Source organism: Calidris pugnax, unplaced genomic scaffold (assembly GCF_001431845.1).
Source record: "Calidris pugnax isolate Ruff unplaced genomic scaffold, ASM143184v1 scaffold287, whole genome shotgun sequence".
Lineage (NCBI taxonomy): Eukaryota > Metazoa > Chordata > Aves > Charadriiformes > Scolopacidae > Calidris > Calidris pugnax.
The window spans coordinates 760,394-780,865 of record NW_015091025.1 but is presented as its reverse complement, the minus strand read 5'-3'; the positions used below and the strand labels follow the sequence as shown (position 1 = coordinate 780,865).

The window sequence follows — 20,472 nt, the reverse complement described above, 5'->3', positions numbered from 1 at the left end:
CAATCCCTCCTAGAGGGCAACCAGTGGACTAGTGGAAAACAAGAGCCATAAATCACGTTGTCAGGTAGCGGAGAGAACAGAAGTGAAACACAGGCACATGAAGGCCATTCCCTGTAAACACACCACGGCACAATCCTAGTCAGGATTTACTGAACTTGTAATTAATTAAAGTTTCCTTCAAGCTAAATTTTTAATAAACAAGGATTTGTGCTGACAATGAAGAAATACACCACCAGTTTTATCAACTCCTGGTACAACGGTCTTATTAACTCATTTTACTGCGCTGGGTGCTTTCTCAGAGGTTGCCTTTGCTTTAGTTGCAGCTTTTGGAATAATTGTAAATATTTAAAAATACAATAACAGATTTAATATTAGATACACAACAGTTTTGAAGCAGTGGCATTGCAGAATTTACACCTAGTCAGGATTTACTGAACTTGTAATTAATTAAAGTTTCCTTCAAGCTAAATTTTTAATAAACAAGGATTTGTGCTGACAATGAAGAAATACACCACCAGTTTTATCAACTCCTGGTACAACGGTCTTATTAACTCATTTTACTGCGCTGGGTGCTTTCTCAGAGGTTGCCTTTGCTTTAGTTGCAGCTTTTGGAATAATTGTAAATATTTAAAAATACGATAACAGATTTATTATTAGATACACAACAGTTTTGAAGCGGTGGCATTGCAGAATTTACGCTATTTTATTGTGTATTCTTCAATTCACAATTAAATTCAGGCACGTTTAATTGTTTCCTGCCCTCCCTTCAGGAAAAATACTTCAATTAAATATTTCAACTGACATCATCTACCTGGACTGTACAAAGTGTTTGGTGCTGTCCTACACAACAGCCCAGTCTCTAAATGGGAGAGACAGGGATTTGATGGATGGACCAGTTGGGGGATGAGGAACTGGCTGGATGGTGGCACCCAACGGGTTGTGGTCAATGGCTCGATGACCAAGTGGAAACCAGTGCGATGGACCAGTTGGGGGATGAGGAACTGGCTTGGATGGTGGCACCCAAAGGGTTGTGGTCAACAGCTCGATGACCAAGTGGAACCCAGTGATGAGTGGTGTTCCTCAGGTACTGGCACCGGTGCTATTCAACATCTTTGCTGGTGACACAGACAGTGGAATTGAGGGCTCTTTCACAGGCCTTCAGAGAACATACTGCAATATTGTGTTTCACCATGAACAACCTCCAGGTCAACTACTACAGGATGACACATTCCTCAAAACCCATTAGGTCTTCACTGTCTGATGTCGAGTTAATTTGAGGGACAATTACGTGCTTCTACTAGCCCAGGCCATTTTAGGTACTGGCACCGGTGCTATTCAACATCTTTGCTGGTGACACAGACAGTGGAATTGAGGGCTCTTTCACAGGCCTTCAGAGAACATACTGCAATATTGTGTTTCACCATGAACAACCTCCAGGTCAACTACTACAGGATGACACATTCCTCAAAACCCATTAGGTCTTCACTGTCTGATGTCGAGTTAATTTGAGGGACAATTACGTGCTTCTACTAGCCCAGGCCATTTTAACCTCTGCCAGCCCAGAGGATGAAGTGACTTTTCTCACTCCAAAGCAGGTAAGAACTCAGCTTTTGGCCATGTAAAATTAATCTCTATCCAAGAACAACTTTATCTTCTTACGCAGCGTAGCCACAATTTTCTTATTTATCTCTTAAATTTATTTAAGTTCATGCCTTATGCCAGAACATCAGGGAAGAATGGGCCCTGGATGAGTATTATAAAGTTAATACATGCAAAAGCAGCCTCCTGTAATGCCCCAGGTTACCTATCAGAAGATGGAATTACCACAAGGTCAGATCAGCACTAACTTATTCATAGAAAGAACGTATATTGGAAAGAAATTCTAGGCACGAGTAAATCACCTGGCTTGTATTTTATGTGGTATGGAGGTGCTTTGGTTGGTTTGTTGGTTTATTTTGAGCTTTCTTGTTTGTTTTTGATTTTTTATTTGAACTTAACTTTAGTGATAAGCTTGCTCTTCTCTGATTAAGAGGCACTTGTTTAACGCACGCTGTCGCAGCTCTCAGACGATGGGTGTTAGGGCAGAATTAGAGAACAAAGCCGATCTAAAGCGATCATATCATATACAAATTCCCTAATTTTACGTTCTCAAGTAAGCATTTGTGGGAGGACAAAGGGAAGGTGAAGCCCTGAAAACCTGGTTATTCCTGCAGATGGAAAAATTTGAGCCAGTCTGTCAAATGCGTTAATTAACAAATACCCCCAAATAAGCGCACGCAATTTAATTTAGGAAGACATGGGAGCACCTTATTGAGGTCAACAGATTTTTAGGGCTTGAAAACATCCCAAGTTAATTGAAGAACAGGAAGCTATTAGCACATTAGAGTGTGCTATTCCTTTTTGGCCACGTACTGTAACTGCATCAATTACCTCAGAATACGTTTAATCAAGTGCAATTAAGCACCATATCATTTTAATGTTATTACAAGAAATTCAATAAATATTTCAAGAGAAATTTAAAAAAGCTTTGCTGAATCCTGAGAAAGATCCATCTGAGCATCTGAAAGACGAGGCCAAGGGAAAACAAAAATCTAAGTTTTCCTTGTTTTCTTCCTGCAAGGCTTCTCAAGAGAGAAACCTGTTACTACGTTTAATTTATTTGGGCGACGTTAGTCAATATCATAATATAAATGTACTTCGTGTCACCCCCTTTTTGTGCAGTTTTCTAACAAATCAAGACAGCACAGCAAACTTTTTTTTCTTTTAAAACAATTGGAGAAACTGCACTTGTACAGAAGCTTGTACAGTAACATTCAGGACTGTTTATTTTATTTTGGCTAGTGCGAAGGGAAAAAAGAAAAAGGAAAGAAAATCCAAGAGAAGCTTCTGGAATTACCTTTTTGTCTGTGTAAGAACCAGTTTCATGGAGAATTGCGACTCTAAAGGGAGGCCACCAAGTGTGGAGTTCCTTTACCCACTGATGCATCACAGTAGCTGGACAAACAATCACTGTTGGACCCAATCCCTGGTACCTAAAATAAAGCATTCAAGAAAAAACCCACATTTAACACGAAATAAATACCATCTATTTAGTGGCTCATTAAAATACACACATATTAAAATGACACACTTTATAGTTCAAGTTATGGAAATTAATTGGCACTTTGTTTTGCTGGTTTTTAAAGGGAGATGGAAGGGGTCCTGCTGCAAGAACTTAAGCACTGAACGGTTAATGGATACATCTATCAAGATAAACACAGAAATAGAAGAGCTCCAAACAATAAGGCATGAGGGAACTTCCTCCTGTGGTAACACAAATCAGGTCTGGGAGACTGCTGTTTCTGTAAGAGAAAAGAAATCAGTAACAAACAACTCATTTTATTGCTTCTATTAAAAAGAATGCGTAGCTGGAGTGTCACAAATGGACTTACACACAGGTGCTGTGCTTCACATCAGTAATGTACTGTGCTATTGATCAGCACAGCTCACGGAGAAGCAGCAGAATAGATCATCAGTGGAAGCTGAGGTCTGAGCTGGGCTTAAACCATCTCCTAAGTTTCTTAATCATAATCAGCTGATTGTTTCTGAGAATTACCGAGGACATCGGAAACAAAGTCTTTCCACGTGTTAAACTTGAGAAGAGAAAAACCTCTTGCCAGACAAGAAATATTTCCATCACAAATACCAACAATTCTAGGGGAAATATCCTATGGAGTGTTTACTGGTAGCTATTTTTCAAATAGATTTGCTCTTTAAAAAACAGAACAAAATGACTTTGCAAACAAAGGCAAAGGCTACAGTTATCACATACTGATCTGTGTGTGGCTGACTGTGTACTATTCAAGTGATAATAAATAAACGATTCCAAAGATCACACTATACCTTCACAATCATGTACATACAACAATAAAGGATTTACCAGACACCAGCAATACCCTGCTTTAAAAAAAAATAAAAATCACTGTCAATGCCTTCAGAAACTGCTGACGTTAAGAAATAATATTCTTTAGTAAAAGCTATATAGCTTTATATAGAAAGTTAATTATTTTTGTTTAGTACAGTACTACGATATTTGCTTAATTGCATGTAGCAATTTACATCAGGTAAACAAGCCAACAGAACTAGAAAAATCAAGTATCATTCACGCCTGCATTTGTAGAACCAAGGACACCACCAAGTATGTTTTCCGGTAATTTCACCCATGAAGAAGGGATTTTAAAGCACACGTAACAAAAAAGCATAAGAGCATAAGAAAGGCCTGTCACGCTAACGGGGCTTTGAAAAGCAACGACAAAAAAGTAGATGGCAATTCCTCTGCAGAAGTTAGTGTTTTTTCTATTACTACTATTTTTTTGGCAAGGATAATTCCCCGCCGATCAGAAACTCCGTCTTTCATTGCAAATCAGCCCGTTGCTTCCTGTAAAGCACTTACCTGGTGGCTCGCCAGGACAACTATTTTAATGTAAAATTTAATAAATGGAACTAAAGGTATTACATCTAATTTAAAATTCCATATTGTGTAAACTATTGATATTAATGTAATTGAGTTTGCAAACAATCCATTTGTGGAAGGTAACCTTAGACACCGTATTGACCCAAAATATCTAGCGCGGCTCATCTGCAGAACGAAGCATCGATGCCTGGAATTCATTAAAAGTGTTACATGTTTAATTTTTCCTGCCCTACAGCTCCATTGTCTCGTAAAATTTTTCCTTTGATGTCCCCCACTAAAAGAATTAAAGGAATATTGTAATTGAAATGTCATTAATAATTCACAGGACCCTCCTCCACCAGCAATACAGCTGATGAAATATTAATTGAGCTCCACAGACTGACAGTCTGCGGAGAAAGCACTTGCCTGTAATTTGAACCGCGAGTCCTGATCTTGCTGTAGCTCAGACCTGCCAAAAAGGCAATTATCTGGATGGTTTTGCCCAATCCCATCTCATCTCCCAGGATTCCTCCCGCCTGCTGGCAGTGCAATTCCCAGAGCCACCTAACACCTGTCTGCTGGTACCTACGAGGGGAAAAAAAAAATAAAAAAAAATGAAGAAGATGGCAAACGCTTGATAATCATAACAGAAAGTACTCATCAATTAATCATTTTAGGTTCTCACCCTCGTTAGAGTAACGTGCTGGATGTGTGTTTTACACCAGCGCTGTATTTACCAGGTCATGCATTTTTGATGGGCTCAGACACGACGTGCAACTTTCCTTCTTTATGCAACGCTAAAACATTTCTAATTAAACTGATAGTCATGGTAATTAGAGGGTATTTTATTCCATGTATATTTTAAGTGTTACTCTAACAAAGCATTATCTTTTCAGAAATTAGAGGGTATTTTATTCCATGTATATTTTCAGTGTTAAAAGCAACCACTCTAACAAAGCATTATCTTTTCAGAGAAGATGACATATAAGGATGCAGCAAATTCTATTTATTTGGAACGTATACTTTGAACTGAAGGGAAAATTTGACTTGTAAGGGGTAGAGACTTTGTACTCCCCTGGGAAAACCCATCAGATATGCCAAAGCATGCTTTTTGAAGGCAAAATTCATTTAAGAACATTTAATCTCTTCCAACGAATCAAAAAAAGCCAGAAAGGCAAAATATTCTAGAAGGCAAAACAAAAGAAACAATTCCAGCAAAGGGGATGCAGTGGAGCATCATCAGGTAAGAGCATCAGGGCAGTTTCAGTCCCAGTCACCCACTGGGAGAAGATGACATATAAGGATGCAGCAAATTCTATTTATTTGGAACGTATACTTTGAACTGAAGGGAAAATTTGACTTGTAAGGGGTAGAGACTTTGTACTCCCCTGGGAAAACCCATCAGATATGCCAAAGCATGCTTTTTGAAGGCAAAATTCATTTAAGAACATTTAATCTCTTCCAACGAATCAAAAAAAGCCAGAAAGGCAAAATATTCTAGAAGGCAAAACAAAAGAAACAATTCCAGCAAAGGGGATGCAGTGGAGCATCATCAGGTAAGAGCATCAGGGCAGTTTCAGTCCCAGTCACCCACTGGGACTTGTATAAACAACAATATAAACCAAGTTCCAGTTAAAAGAAACAGACTGGAAAGCAAGACTTACAATGGGAAGCCAAAAAGGTGGAACTATGATGCTGAGTATCACTTTAGGACATGCTTTTTTATAACGATATGAAATAATGAGACAAGTAGGAATAACACACCATGTGTACGGGTTATACATTGAAAACAGGGCAAAAAGAAATGAAGAAACAGCATATTTAACAGTTAAAAATAAACTAAAATACACATTTCAGCACTTCTGCATCTTATAACTTAAGTGGAAGAATAAGGTTACTGGTAAGATTTTCTTGATGGCGCGGATTCCTGGAGCGCAGAGCACAGCAAAGAGAAAACCACGTTATTTTTTAAATAGGGATTGTTCATTTTAAGTCATTTTCTTGTGTGCATTTCAAAATCCTGCTTCACTCTGAACAAATAATATTTAGGACTGCTGACAGCTAATGACACTAGTGCTTACTAAGTACTATTAAAAATCAATTTATGATGAGTTCTGTATGGATTTAAAGAACACGAAACGGAGACGAACAAATGGCTGGAGCAGTCAGAAAAAGATGATCAAAGAACACATCTAATGGGTCAGACATCACACGACCTGCTGGTGTCTCAAATGCATTACACCAACGAGCCCTTAAAGGAAAAAAAAAAAAAAAGAAGACGACCCTTTTATTAGAAATTAATTCACCTTAAAAACGCCGCAGTCTCAAAACAACTATGAAAGGGCTGGCAGGATGAGCTATAATTGGGTTAAGACGCCACCGTTCCTACATTTCATGAAGACAAAACATTTTTCCGAGGGAAATATTAAAGAACTGGAGAACTCTAATTCCAGTCAGAAGCTGCTCCCCCAGACTAATGTCCAGCACGTCTCTTCAGCAGACGACCATCCAAGAGCTTCCTGATGTTATTTTGTATTATTTCTCAGGATTGCATCCAGTGCTTTTAAGCCAGCTGCATTTACAAGCATCTTTCTCCCTCTCCCCCTTCTCCCCCGGAAGCTTCAGAGTCCAGAATTAAGTTTGTAAAAAATTCCGCTCCAAGGTTATCTCAAAAATGGAAAAGATGGAGGTGCTTTCTTTGCATAATCATATAAACACGCAATAATTGCAATTGTGCAAGAGTTAAAGTCAACTCTTCCCCCCATCATTTTTTATGGTTGTATGGAGAGATAATCAATTTTCTTTAATATTATGGTTTTATTGCATCAATTTTAATATTTTGGGGTTTTTTTTACTCCAAAACTTCTGTAGAAGTATAATAATAAATGATAAAAATGTTGCCTGATCTTCAAAAATAGTTGTGTTTGGGCCATACTTCACCCAAGCAATCGTGCTGCGATGCACCCCTCGACATGCAGCACAGGAGGGAATTTTAGCAGAGTTTAGACTGCATTGTTGCCAAGACAAAAACTGCATTTCAGAGGTATCAGGGAAATCACACACTGAAAGCAAATGAAGAAGAAACCAGGTATATATGGAAGAAGTATTCAGGGAGCCTACAGAGAGATGGGGAGGGACTCTTGATCAGGGAGGGGAGCCATAGGACGAGGGGAAACGGTTTTAAAGTGAAAAAGGGAAAATTTAGACAAGATCTCGGGAAGAAATTCTTTGCTGTGAGGGTGGTGAGACCCTGGAACAGGTTGCCCAGAGAAGCTGTGGCTGCCCCATCCCTGGAGGGGTTCAAGGCCAGGCTGGATGGGGCTTGGAGCAACCTGGTCTGGTGGGAGGGGTCCCTGCCCAGGGCAGGGGGTGGAACTGGATGGTCTTTAAGGGCCCTTCCAACCTGAACCATCCCATGATTCTCTAAGAATCAGATAGTCCACTTTACCAGGCTTACCAAAGGAGGGTCTGCTATTTCTAGTATGAGCTAACTCTTTCAGAATTCAATTCAACTATGGAGGAAGATCACTTAGAGGATACCTCCTTGGGTCAATAGACCTCCACGTTTGGTACTCAGCTTGCTGAGAACTCCAAGTTTAATGCCTATTGACTCTGGGCCTTCCTACATCGGAGGTTTCAGCATTTAAGTCAGACAAATCGTTCAACACCATTGATCTTTCTAACCACTTAGGAAGTTTTGCCAACTGACTCATGTTCACAGGGATACCCTTCATTAGCAAGGCTGATATCTCTAAGATTAATTTTTAGTTGTCTTGCTTTACTTCACTTCCCTTGGGGTTGCTCAGCCCGCACATCCCTTCTCAGGATGATTACTTGGGCAGTACCTTTGCATAAACAACTGGAGACCACATATTGGCAACAGAGTCATTAATTCATTCCCATTTCAGAGCTTGTGCTTTCCTTCTCAAGCAAGTGCAGGACAACAGCCATCATTTCTCTGAGGTTAAGACTAAGTGGTCCTGTTGGAAGGGATACCACGCACACCCACTATAAACCAGAGCTTTCGGCTACACTCATTGGGAGATTTGAGAGAGTTAGCTTGGGAAAGAGAAAATGCTTTTTTCCTGCTGTGCAAAACGTTGCCAACAAAATCAAATTTGAGGCTATTATGGATGAAAGTTAAGGGGGATATTATGGATGAAGTGAACTCAGCAGCTGCCAGCTTGTTTGGGCTGCCCTTTATAAAGAGCTTTTTGAGATGAATTTTAAAGTATCACTGGGCACCAGTGTCTCAAAAAACCGAAACAGAGAGCAGTGACATCTAAATCTGTAACCCAGCATGAAGTGACTAAAGGATGAATTGTAGAGTCTTTTCCATCTACTAAAGGAATTAGGAACACACTCTTCATATTTTAAAATTTTACTGGGCAAAATGTTCAAGACTATTTTATAATATGACTTGTAAGTAGTTACTTTGAGTAGTTATTTAAAGAAAAAGTCGTCTATATTTTTTGTTGGCAGATAATTTCCCTCACTCCCCCCAGTCACAGAAACACCTACATTTCTTGTTTCCAGTTATCACAACTTGCTAACAGCTCGGTCTTCAAAGTTATTCTACTGCTCCACACTTGAATTAAAAGAAAGCATTTATCAATAAAAGAAAGTATTTATAAAAATAGACAAGGAGAGCTCCTCCGTTTGTAGCTTAGCTAATATGCATTCACAAGATTCACATCAGCCAGTTTTCATCATTATTTTCATGGAACTACATTTTGTGCTTGTAATAAATTGGTTTCTTTGAGGTTTGATCCTGGAGCCTTATTTTAATGAAATAACTTCTACTTCAGTTGTTTCTGTAGGATTAAGGCATCATTCACTGAATTAAAAGTTCCAGCAAAGGGCATCCAGAAATCACCATGACTCCTCCTACTACGATTATTAACATTATAGAGCATCACAATAAAATAATAAAGTATACAATACATACTTAAAAAGCTTTTTAAAGAGAAATCCCGGTACTTTGAAACCCTCGTCAAATTCAGTGTCACTTTCTTCAGAAAGTTCCTCAGCTGTTTGATGTTCTTTGTCCTTCAAACGTTCTTTTTGCCACCTCCTAGAGAGACACAAGGAGTCAAGATTTGATTATGGCATAAAAAAGATACTGTATGAAAACTACACTGAATTTTCCAGGTCCAATAAAAAGGCATTCTTCGATGTCATGATTTAAATAGTAACCTTTTGGCATTAGTATAGCTAATAGCATAATAACAGTATAGCCAATCAGATTAGCAATAGTATAGTTAGCTACAATTTTCTGTAGACAGAAAAACTAATTCAATTGGATCAACAGTCAACATCATCAAAAAAAACCTGCCTACTTTCAATTCTAAACCTCCATTAAAAAAAAAACACAAAAAAATAATCAAAATTTTCTGTAGACAGAAAAACTAATTCAATGGAATCAACAGTCAACATCATCATAAAAACCTGGCTACTTTCAATTCTAGATCTCCATTAAAAAAAAAACACACACAAAAAAAAATATCAGAGCTTAGGTATTCCAAAGCAATTTTATTAATTTAACCAAATACTTAAATAACTTCCTTCACCTAGAGGAATGTGCAACGGTGTATGATCTTACACAGAGGACTCTGCTGGAAACGTCACCGTCTTTGGGGTGACATGCTCTAAATCTATTATCAGTCGTTATTAAGGCAATTGAGGTTTTGGAGGTTATAAAATTACAGAGTGATTTGTACTCTTTATTTGTGATCTTATTTGGACTCCAGGCAGGTTAGAGAATTGTCCTTCCCCTCCTCGTGGTTCTCCCCCTCTTTTGAAAAAGCACGGAAGGATTTTCAACACCCAAAGAAACTCTGGACTTGGGTTTCAGTGACCCAAAACCCACCCACCTGTAACAGCAGAGCGTAGGGGGATGCACTAACCCATCGCACTGCACCTGCACTTTGGGTTTTGCTGGAATAGCAGGTAACTCATCCCTATCCAACTCAAAGCAGGGCAATAATCTGGACAAGGCTTGCCTTCTAATTCTAAATTCCACTGGAAATGACCCCAAACCAAACCGGAGCTCCAGTCTCCCCTGGGAAGCAGCAGCTTGCCCTCTAGTGTACAGCAGAAAAAGTGGTCCAGAAACAACCAAGAAGAAACATTTCTGATTATTTTGTAGCTCTCCAGGAATTTGGGCACTTCCCCTTAATAGAATTACTACAATTTTCCTGCCAGAAGTGTGATTAAATGTTGGGATTTCTCTTGAAATTATTAGATGCCTAGAAAACACCTATATCTAGAACTCGAACTAATAAATCCCATGCTTAGTTTTCCTAAAGAAAACTTCATTTTACACACACTTTATCTGTTACTTTACTGAAATGCATCCTTACACCAGCTGTAGTCCTGAAGGTTCTGGTGTTACATCTCCTTCAAAGGTCTGGAGGGCTTTTTGCCCTCGATTTAAAGAAATTGCCCTCTTTTGCCCTCAGTTTAAAGAAAAAGCAGCAATTTGCTGTTACCCCTAAAAACTTTCAAAGTTTGAAGAAGCTATCCAGGTTTTGAAAGGCTGTGAAGTTCATGTAAGACGTTGCAATAAGACATTCTACACTAAAATGTCATTATTTTCATTTAAAAAAAGATTAAATATCTAACTGGCTGAAGCAGCAGGAGGACAAACACTATTTGCTCCTCCACAGGAGCCAGTTCTTCAGTCTCGTCTTAGAATTCTGATTTCCCCAGAAATCAAACTTTGGAGGGAGAAACAGCTCATGTTTGACTTCACTAACCATTTGGTCAATATAGTCCTTCTGCATCTCAACTAAACGTCATTAGTGCACCTCAACAATCAGAAAATATAGGTTTTACTGTATCACCAAGGTCTCTTGAAAATCAAAGCATGACCTTTGAGTAATCTCTTTTATCTTGTCCATGGCCACCGACAAAAATACAATTCAATCCTGGAAAGTGCAGTATGAAAGCCATATATCACACAATTAAATCTTTCTGAATATAAGGATGTATTCCGATACTAAGCCCATTTCCCACTTATTGCAATCCCCTAGAAAGAAATTCTCCATCCCAAACAGTAATGAGCGCAATTTGACTTTTTTTTTTTTGGTTAAAAAAATGCAAGCAGGAACCAAGCTGAGTGTTTAATATAGTTTGCATTTGTGAAGCACAATACGTTTTATATTTTAGACAGCTCAGAATCCCTTACAGATTATTCTAATTTGCTAAATTGAAGCATTCAGCATTACTTTTTGGATCTAACTTTTTATGGGCTATATGGGTGGGTTTAATTGGTACGTCCTACCAGATGAAATACACACAGTTAGTACCACAACTCGCCGTAAGTAAATTAAGACTGATGGAGACAATTACACACTTGAGCTTCGAATGAAAGGTGTACTCAGCGAGCAAGCCAAAATATATCTTCATTTGTGTCTCGGCTTTGTCATTTTAAAGAGCAGTTAGGATGCTCTAAGAAAGTATCTTTCAGGAAAGGTAATATTTAATCCTGTTTTAATTTATAAGTCTGAAACGTCAAGGGATTCAGTGACTCAGATGCTTCCAAGAGAGCAAGCACATGAAAACTGATCTGAGAAAAACAACTTCTTTTTAAGCAGGTTTTATTTTTGGGGGGTTGATTGTTTCTATCAACTGCTTTGTGCACCGATAGCCCCAACTCCCAGCTCCTCAGCTGCTTGGGTGCCGCTTGGGACACGTGGAAAGAAGCAGCTTTCCCAGCCTGGCCTCTGAGCACTGGAAGAATTCAAACAGTACTCCAGAAACTATACAGAATATACAAGAAAACATCAATATGGCACTTATCTCCCATAAAGCAATGTGTATTTCCTTCCTTGAAGCAGCAGGGAAATACATACTGACAACTGCAATGGGAATAATGGCCATAAGACCGCTAATTTTGTTTGGTTTTGACTTCAAGCTCTTAATTTATGCAGATACCATATTAGCAGTGTCAATAATCTAAAACATTAACTACATATACTATAAGCAGCAAAAACTACCTGGTTAGACTTATGCTTTACAATTTAATACATGCAAAGGAAAACTTTGATTAATATGCCAAAAAAAAATACTGATAAATTGCAGTTTCCACATCTGTAAAGTCTTGAGAATAAGACAAGAAAACCATTCAACAGGTTTCATGTTGAGAACATAGAAAAGGTTTCTTTCCTACGCATTTAATCTGTAAACAAGGTTACTTTTATTTCCTGCTCCCAGGTAAAAGAAGCTGAAAAGAGGTACTTTTTCATTCATTCCAAAGTCTTCAAAGAAACTGGCTCTGTCATGACCTGACCATTGCAGGAAGCAAGAGGTTAAGATTCCACCAGCCCCAATTCTGAACACTTCTGGACCACGACGGTCACTGTTGAGTACCTGGTGATGGGGATCAAGCCTCTGAGGTGTTCAGCACCATCCTAGAGACTAATTACCCAACCATCTGGGTTCAGCTGGTAATTATCAGTGCGAAAGATAGTTGGGATCAATGATATGTGACTTCACTGAATCTAAACCTTACCTTTGAGCTGCTTGATAGTATCCTCCTTATTTACCTTCCTCTCCACAATCCTGATGTTCCTTTCTACAATATTCCTGCGAGTTATGATTCACTGTGGACCTTAACCCTTTCCAGAACAGATTTTTCCCCTGCCTAGGTGGCTCTGGTAACTAGAGAAAGGGGCAAGACCCACACAAGGGTAAAAGAACTGAAATTACTGAGAGCAGAAGCTGAATTCCCTTTTCACCTTCCACTGGTGACACCTTGCCTCAAGCGACCAGAGTGACCACTGTGAGGAGTCTTTGGGAGCACCATCCTAGAGACTAATTACCCAACCATCTGGGTTCAGCTGGTAATTATCAGTGCGAAGGGCAGGTTGGGAACAATGATATGTGACTTTCACTGAATCTAAATCTTACATTTGAGCTGCTTGATGGTATCCTCCTTATTTACTTTCCTCTCCATAACACTGATGTTCATTTCTACAACATTCCTGCGAGTTATGATTCACTGTAGACCTTAACCCTTTCAGAACAGATTTTTCCCCTGCCTAGGTGGCTCCGGTAACCAGGGGTTACTAGGGGTAAGACCCACACAAGGGTAAAAGAACTGAAATTACTGAGAGCAGAAGCTGAATTCCCTTTTCACCTTCCACTGGTGACACCTTGCCTCAAGTGACCAGAGTGACCACTGTGAGGAGTCTTTGGGAGGAAAGGAAAGAGCTGGGTGCTCTCCCTCCTGCCCCGTTTACCGCAGATTACGCCCATAAAACAGCCTCTTCTTCTCGAGACGCTTTGCAGTCCTGCTAATTATCCTGCTTTAACAACATCATCGTCTTTTCCCCTTGCCACAGACCAATCTCTTCAAAGTCCCATCTCTGAAAAGTTTTAATGTAAAGGAAACTCATTTTCCCTCTTTAGGAGCGTAGGACTGCGCTCGGCGCCAAGCACAAGCCTGGATGTTCAGAAAACTAAAGTAATCCACAAGGATCTTCCCCTGCCTCTCTCAGGGGGAAAATACACCGTAATCTCACCCATTCGTTTGCATTCAAAAGTAAAACTGACACCAAACAAGACATAAATGTAAGCAAATGACAGCATTTCTATAGCATTCTTAATATGTTTCTTAATTCGCCACATTTTATTTTCTCCTGGCGTTCCCCATAATGAAGATTACCTGGGGGTGTCAGCATAAAGCCCTCAGTGTGGACAGCTGCAGCTTAACAGCCACAATAACTGCAGCTATGAAATTTTTAAGAGATGTAGTGTTTTGGTAGCAATTACAGTTATTGATATTTCTAAAATTCATTTAGGCTTTTATTGTAACTTTAGTAACCAAAAAAGAAATGTAGTCTACGATATGACTTTGCTAAGGATAAATTGTCACAATCTTAACGTTATTAAAAAACGAGTTTGAACGAATTTAAACTGTGAGTCATATTAAAACTTTCAATCAAAATAAATTACTCTTGATGAAAACACTGAATTAAAAATGATTTAATATTGGTCTAATTCAAATGCGAAGAGTACGGTTTTAGTCAGTAACACAGTAAATATTTTACCAATTAAGTACAATTATTTTTTGTTAATGCAGCCAATTAAAAAAAAAAACATCTTTCTTGGTGACCCTTTGGACATCGCTCAGATTAAGCCTCTTGATGAGATTTTCTATTCAAGGGCAATAAAACAAGCTTTAACTTTGAGAAGTAGCACCCTGGAATTGCAAACCTACTGCTTCTGATCCGCCTTTGTGACCCGGGATGTGAAAGCAAATTTGGGCTCTTCCTCCCTGAGGTTTTGGTACCAGCAATTCTACAACTGGGAGTCCCTCTGCTTTTAGGAGACCCCTCTTCCACCACAGCAACCCAGCCTCTCACCGCAGGGAGACGTGGTGTTTACACCTTGACTTCTTGACCCCCTTCTCTGACACAGCTTCACTTAAGTCTGGAAGATTTTATATTTCCATAAAAGTGTAAAATTCGAGCCTCCCAAGCACTAATCAAGTTCCTTTGCTGTTCCCAGTGTCTCCTTATCACTGTATCAATCACCCTTAACCTACAGCTCTAATATACACTCTTCCTTTCACTCTGGAGCAGCTGTTTTCAAGCTGGAATCCATGACTTTCTGGAGGACATTCACTAAAGGCGAATTAATTAGAAGTAAGCAGAGCTATCAACAAGCTCAAGTTCATTATATGAAGCTCAACCCTTGAAGGGGCAACACGCCAGTGGTTAGAGAACAACTAAAACAAAACAGCCATTTCCATGATCTTCACCTTTTGACTCCCACTATGTGTAAAAACAACTCTTAAACTCACTGGCATCTTCCTTTCACTCTGGAGCAGCTGTTTTCAAACTGATTCCAGTTTGACTTTCTGGAGGACATTCACTAAAGGCGAATTAATTAGAAGTAAGCAGAGCTATCAACAAGCTCAAGTTCATTATATGAAGCTCAACCCTTGAAGGGGCAACACGCCAGTGGTTAGAGAACAACTAAAACAAAACAGCCATTTCCATGATCTTCACCTTTTGACTCCCACTATGTGTAAAAACAACTCTTAAACTCACTGGCATGTCTAGTTCCCATGTTAAGAGGTTAACAAACTACATGTCACTTCCTTGCCCCTTCAACATGTTTTCCAGGAAGTTGTGAAAATGGAAATATCACTCAGTCTTATTTTTAGTCACTCAAGAGCTATGCCAGCAGCAGAGCAAACCTCTCAGGAGCACGCTGCAGCGACAGAGAGCTCAGCACTGCCCAGGTGATACAAATTTCATAAGTCACAGATCAGCACAAGGTGCTTCAGCTGCTGCTTTCAAAAATAACTTGTGTTCTCAGCTGTATTTTCCTCCCTGAGAAACCTTCCTCAGTGACAACCGTAGGTCATCACAGCAACAGAAACCACCACTGTCAATATCTCTTTCGACAAGGAGGTTTTTACCTTCACTCTCATCAAGACCAAAGAGACAAAAATCACTGTCAGACAGAGCAGCTCTTTTTAGACTTGACCAACAGCAGTATAAATGTCCGGTCTTCATTACCTCTTGTGTAACATATTAGAGGACAGAAGTATCATATGCTAATAATCAAATAATATAGATATTGTCATTTCCAGTATATCTTTCTACAAGTTTAAATTCAAAAGATCCTCTTAATAATGTTTTTCAAAGAAAACTGTTAGCCATAGAAACTAAATGTAATTGCCTCGGATTTAACAAACTCTACAAAAATAGTAAGTAACTATAATTTATTCAAATGATTTTGTCTTGACTGGCAGTTAATTATTTAAAGCCAAAAACTAAGCATCTCACTCCATCTCAAACGAAAGATTTCTCTCTTGGGGGAAAAGTGCCATCCTTTTTTTTTTTTCCTTGAAAGGTAGGTGTATTATCTAGAGACAAAGCCAGTGCTTAAGTATAAAAGCTGCCCAGTAATATGTTGTTTTATAGATACTCCATCCTGGACATGCTCCCAGTTCTGAAAACAACACACACCCCGATATTATTCAAGGATCTACAACAATCAGAAAAAAAAACAACAGTAAAGTCCTTGTAATTATGAGGTACATCTGATTTCTTTTGGAAAGCTAAGACCATTCTGTCTGATTTTCCTCACTTCAGTTCCCGGGGGTGTATCACACACATTGCCCTTCACGTGTTCAACAGGATTTGTTCATGTTACTAATAAAAATGTCTAGGACTAACCTTAATCTCTGTTTATAATAATCTTCATCTCCATCATCTCTCCACCTCTTCACTTTGCGCTTCCCCAGTGTGTACTCCTCTTCCTCCGAGCTGGGGAAGTAGTCAGCATCATCCACACCTTCTTTACAATCTCTCTTCGCCGAATATTTTCTTTTTCTTGACAGGTTCTTGAGTTCATAATCGGAATCATTCTCAGCAGGAGAAGACACCTGCTCTTCCTCCTCTTCCGCTGCTTCTGGATCAAAGAGCTCCTCGTCAGGTACGTACTCGGACTCTCCGCTCTCATCCTCGTCACGCTTGAGCTTCTTGGCCTCGGGGTATTTCTTCTGTTTTGGAATCTCTGCCTTTGGCTGGATCAGGAGGGCGTGCTTCTGAAGTTTCCTCAGGTGTTTTCGTAAGCGCTTATCTGTTTTTGTCAGGGTTTTTGTCAGGGTTTTGGCCCTTTTTTCCTTCGCAGGGGACACGGAAGCTCCGCACTGAGCGTTTTTGGCTTGTGCCTTCTTTTTCGCTCCTTTGTGAAGGGCTAACTTCTTTCTTTCAGATAACAGCTTATCTTGGTCCGCTAAGTACTTCTCAAAATCAGAGGCTTCATTTAGCATCAACCGTCTTGGCTTCCTCTCTGGCTTCTGAGGTATTTTAGTTCCAAACGGGGTCATCTGGCCAGTGCGAATGAGCTCGTCCCACTCCGTTTCCTGAGCAGGCATAAGCATGCTCCCGAGACACGATGGACCGGGTTCTGCAAGAGAAACAGGACATCCAGCATGTTTTTAACACCTCCTGAATAATTCAAACACAGGAACAAGGGTGGTTTGGTTCCTCCCTCCCGCCCCCTCCCAGATTTATACGCATTCAGGTCAGTTTTTATGTACAATTTAGAAGTTCAAATTATCGTCACCCATATTTGAAGCTTAAATAATGCAAAACACAACACACAGAAGGTTGAAAAAGTCAGATGGTAACTTTTACTTCAAACTTTTACTTCTCAAACTTCAGATAGGAAACATTGCACGTACTATCACAACTCAAATACTTCTGAAACAACACACAGCAGCAAGAACCACCAAAAAATGAGAGTTCATGTGCCCTGGGAGACTGTAACATGCTCCATATACTCAGTTCAACCCAGGCCACCACGTTCAGTGCAAGAAATCACTGCTTTGGAAAGTAACACAGTCCATTTCTATTTTGTTATTGATTTTTGCAGTCCTACTCACAAGCTTGAAATCTGACGTTTCTATTACCATCCAGGACAGACACAGAACTTACAAAACACACAAAAGACTGTCTTCCCACATACTTAAAAAAAAAAATAAAAAAAGAAAACAATCCTTGCAGTCCTACTCACAAGCTTGAAATCTGACAATCCCCATCTTCATGCTCTACAATACTAATTATGATTAGGACTTTGAAAGTCAGATTGGCTGCACAGCACATTGCCAGAAAAGAGCACATGCAGTTCAACTGCATACACAGTTATTACACACATTAACACAAACTATAATTGGTGTTTGAAACCAAAGAGGTGGAAAAGCTCCTGAATTCAGGAAGCTGAAGGGCAATTCCTTGTCCTGCCAGGCTGCAGTGACAAAATCCAAGCTTGGTTTGCAGACAGCAGCGAGAAAGAATGCCCAGTGAAACACCAAGAGAACAAATATCCTGCCTTTGAAAAAAACCTTATTTTTATTTTTTAAAATCATAGTGCAGCCTGAAAAAGAGAAGCACTTCCCCCTTCCATTTCTACTGATACTTCCCAACAGTAAGAAAAACCAATTTTGTTAATGCTGATTGATAGCATCCAGCATAGAAAATGTAATTCAATCATGATGTTAGTCATCTTTATCAAATTAGCTGGGAAAAAAAATGTTAGGATTTCCAATTTATTAAGCCCAATACTCTAATGTGCCTCAGCCATCCCTACTGAGCTGAACGTGGATTAACAGCCATTTTTTAAAACTTCCCACATGAATATGCCAATTCTGCAGGTGCAGAGAATAAGCGTTCTTAACTCTCGCTTGGAAAGCAAACCACGGAAATTTATTTCCTTGTTGGCAAAGATCCTGCAAAGTAGCTTCCAACAAAAAAGAAAAAAAAAAAGCATTACATCAAAGTAAAAGAGAACTTTCAGCTTTCTCCCATACCTTCATTGTCCTCAAATTCAATCTCGTTTACTCTATCAAGAATCTCCGTTCCGCCAAGAATTGCTTGCAGACGCTTTTGTTTCGCTTTGATCTTCTTCAGTTGTTGCTCCTTGAATGACAAGTAGATACATAATTGAATTTTTAAACCGGTTCATAAACTCGCTCTCCTTTTAAACAAGACTTGAATGACTATATTTGCAGCATTTTTCGCCAGAATCTCACATTCAAATGTTCACAGTACAGCATTTGAAACGAAAAAAGGTGCAAAAAAAGGGTCACCACAGTATCTGCAGGACTCCAGCCCACAGGAGATACACAATCTTGTGTGTACAATCACCTTACGATACGTGTACAGTAAGACCAGATTGTTTATACACACAAATTTCACAAGCAAATGATGCATTTTTATGGGCACATTCATCAAATGACCTCAAAAGGTGCTGATTCTAGCAAAGGAAGCCCACAAGCACATTAGTGATGTGCACAGAAACCACCAGAAGATTTGTTCATGATTTGCAAGGCTGGGTTAATGGTTAATAAGCCACTGAAAACAGCTGTAAGATTTAATAAGATTTACTTATCATCCCAGAAGTTTTGGACTGTTTTGTTACAAAGGAACTGAAACTAAGTCAGTCCATCATACTAATTTGTTTTTCTTTTTGGTGAAGAACAGGGCAAGTATATTATTGTATGGTACAATCTATTATCTCCCCTGTATGCACTATTATCCTCACCACTGGAGTACTTTATATCATAAAACACTCCCTGTGTGACAGCTCTAAGGAACTAGCTGCCTTGTACCACTCATTAACTTCCCATTTGTCTCAGTCACAGAAGAATTCAGTCGTCTTCATTTTTTTTTTAAAATGCTATAAAAGGAAGAGTACTAAAAGGCACTTCTCCAAGCAAGAAGTAGCTCAAAACCAGCTTTAAATACACTGCCTGCTCCCAACCAACCTCCAGAAGGCTCCTGAGGTTATTGGGACAACTTTTACAGATTATAGTTTGCCTACAGGGATTTATTGTTGCATTTTGAGGACCGTTACAGACGGCTAACAACGAATTTGCAACGATGTTTGAACTTCCCCTGCAAGTAACACCTGCATAAATAACTTCAAGTAACATGAAAACAGGAAAAATACAGTGTCCAATGATGACTCTTCAGTGGTAAGTCTGATTTAACTCATTTCTTCTCAATATTTCCAGCTCCTTATCCCTAGTCCCGTGCCACTGGTCAGTGCTGCCCCCCCCCACCCTCTTAATTAGCCAAACAGTGAACACAGCATTATCCAAATTGCTGAAACCATCAAGGTTAAAAACCAAACAACTGAACGAGTCCGTGGCAAAGGGCCCGAGATGGGGAAGAAGCAGCTGAGGGCAAAGGACAGGAGGTTTTTTTGGTCAGGTTTATCATTAGAGAAAATATGAAGGTGAATTTCCATCGGATGTGAGTGCTACACGGGAAGGAATGATGGGCACAGGCACAAGGAAGATACAGCCCATGGAAGAGGATTAAGGAAAGGAAGGAATGAAGACCACGAGAGCTGAGATTTAGGTCCACTCTTGAGTCATGCCCTAACAACACCCTGCTAATTCTCAAAACACTTCTGGGAGGGATTTAATTAAAGTAACGCAAATCAGGCTTCTGAGCAGGTCCTGGAAGTTTGAATAAAATCAAATAAAAATATAATTCAGCTCTCACTCT

General features: G+C 39.4%; 1 protein-coding gene across 1 annotated transcript in view; it reads right to left on the bottom strand.

The window, feature by feature from the left end:
* LOC106896123 (DNA excision repair protein ERCC-6-like) overlaps window positions 1-20,472 on the bottom strand; it is a 45,748-nt gene that overhangs the window by 16,310 nt on the left and 8,966 nt on the right. Inside the window, exons 6-10 of the mRNA XM_014955852.1 lie at window positions 18,768-18,876; window positions 16,630-17,365; window positions 9,381-9,506; window positions 4,859-5,017; window positions 2,897-3,032 (exon numbers count right to left, since the gene is read on the bottom strand). Coding sequence (XP_014811338.1) covers window positions 2,897-3,032; window positions 4,859-5,017; window positions 9,381-9,506; window positions 16,630-17,365; window positions 18,768-18,876 — 1,266 coding nt within the window. The remainder of the gene's footprint in view (window positions 1-2,896; window positions 3,033-4,858; window positions 5,018-9,380; window positions 9,507-16,629; window positions 17,366-18,767; window positions 18,877-20,472) is intronic.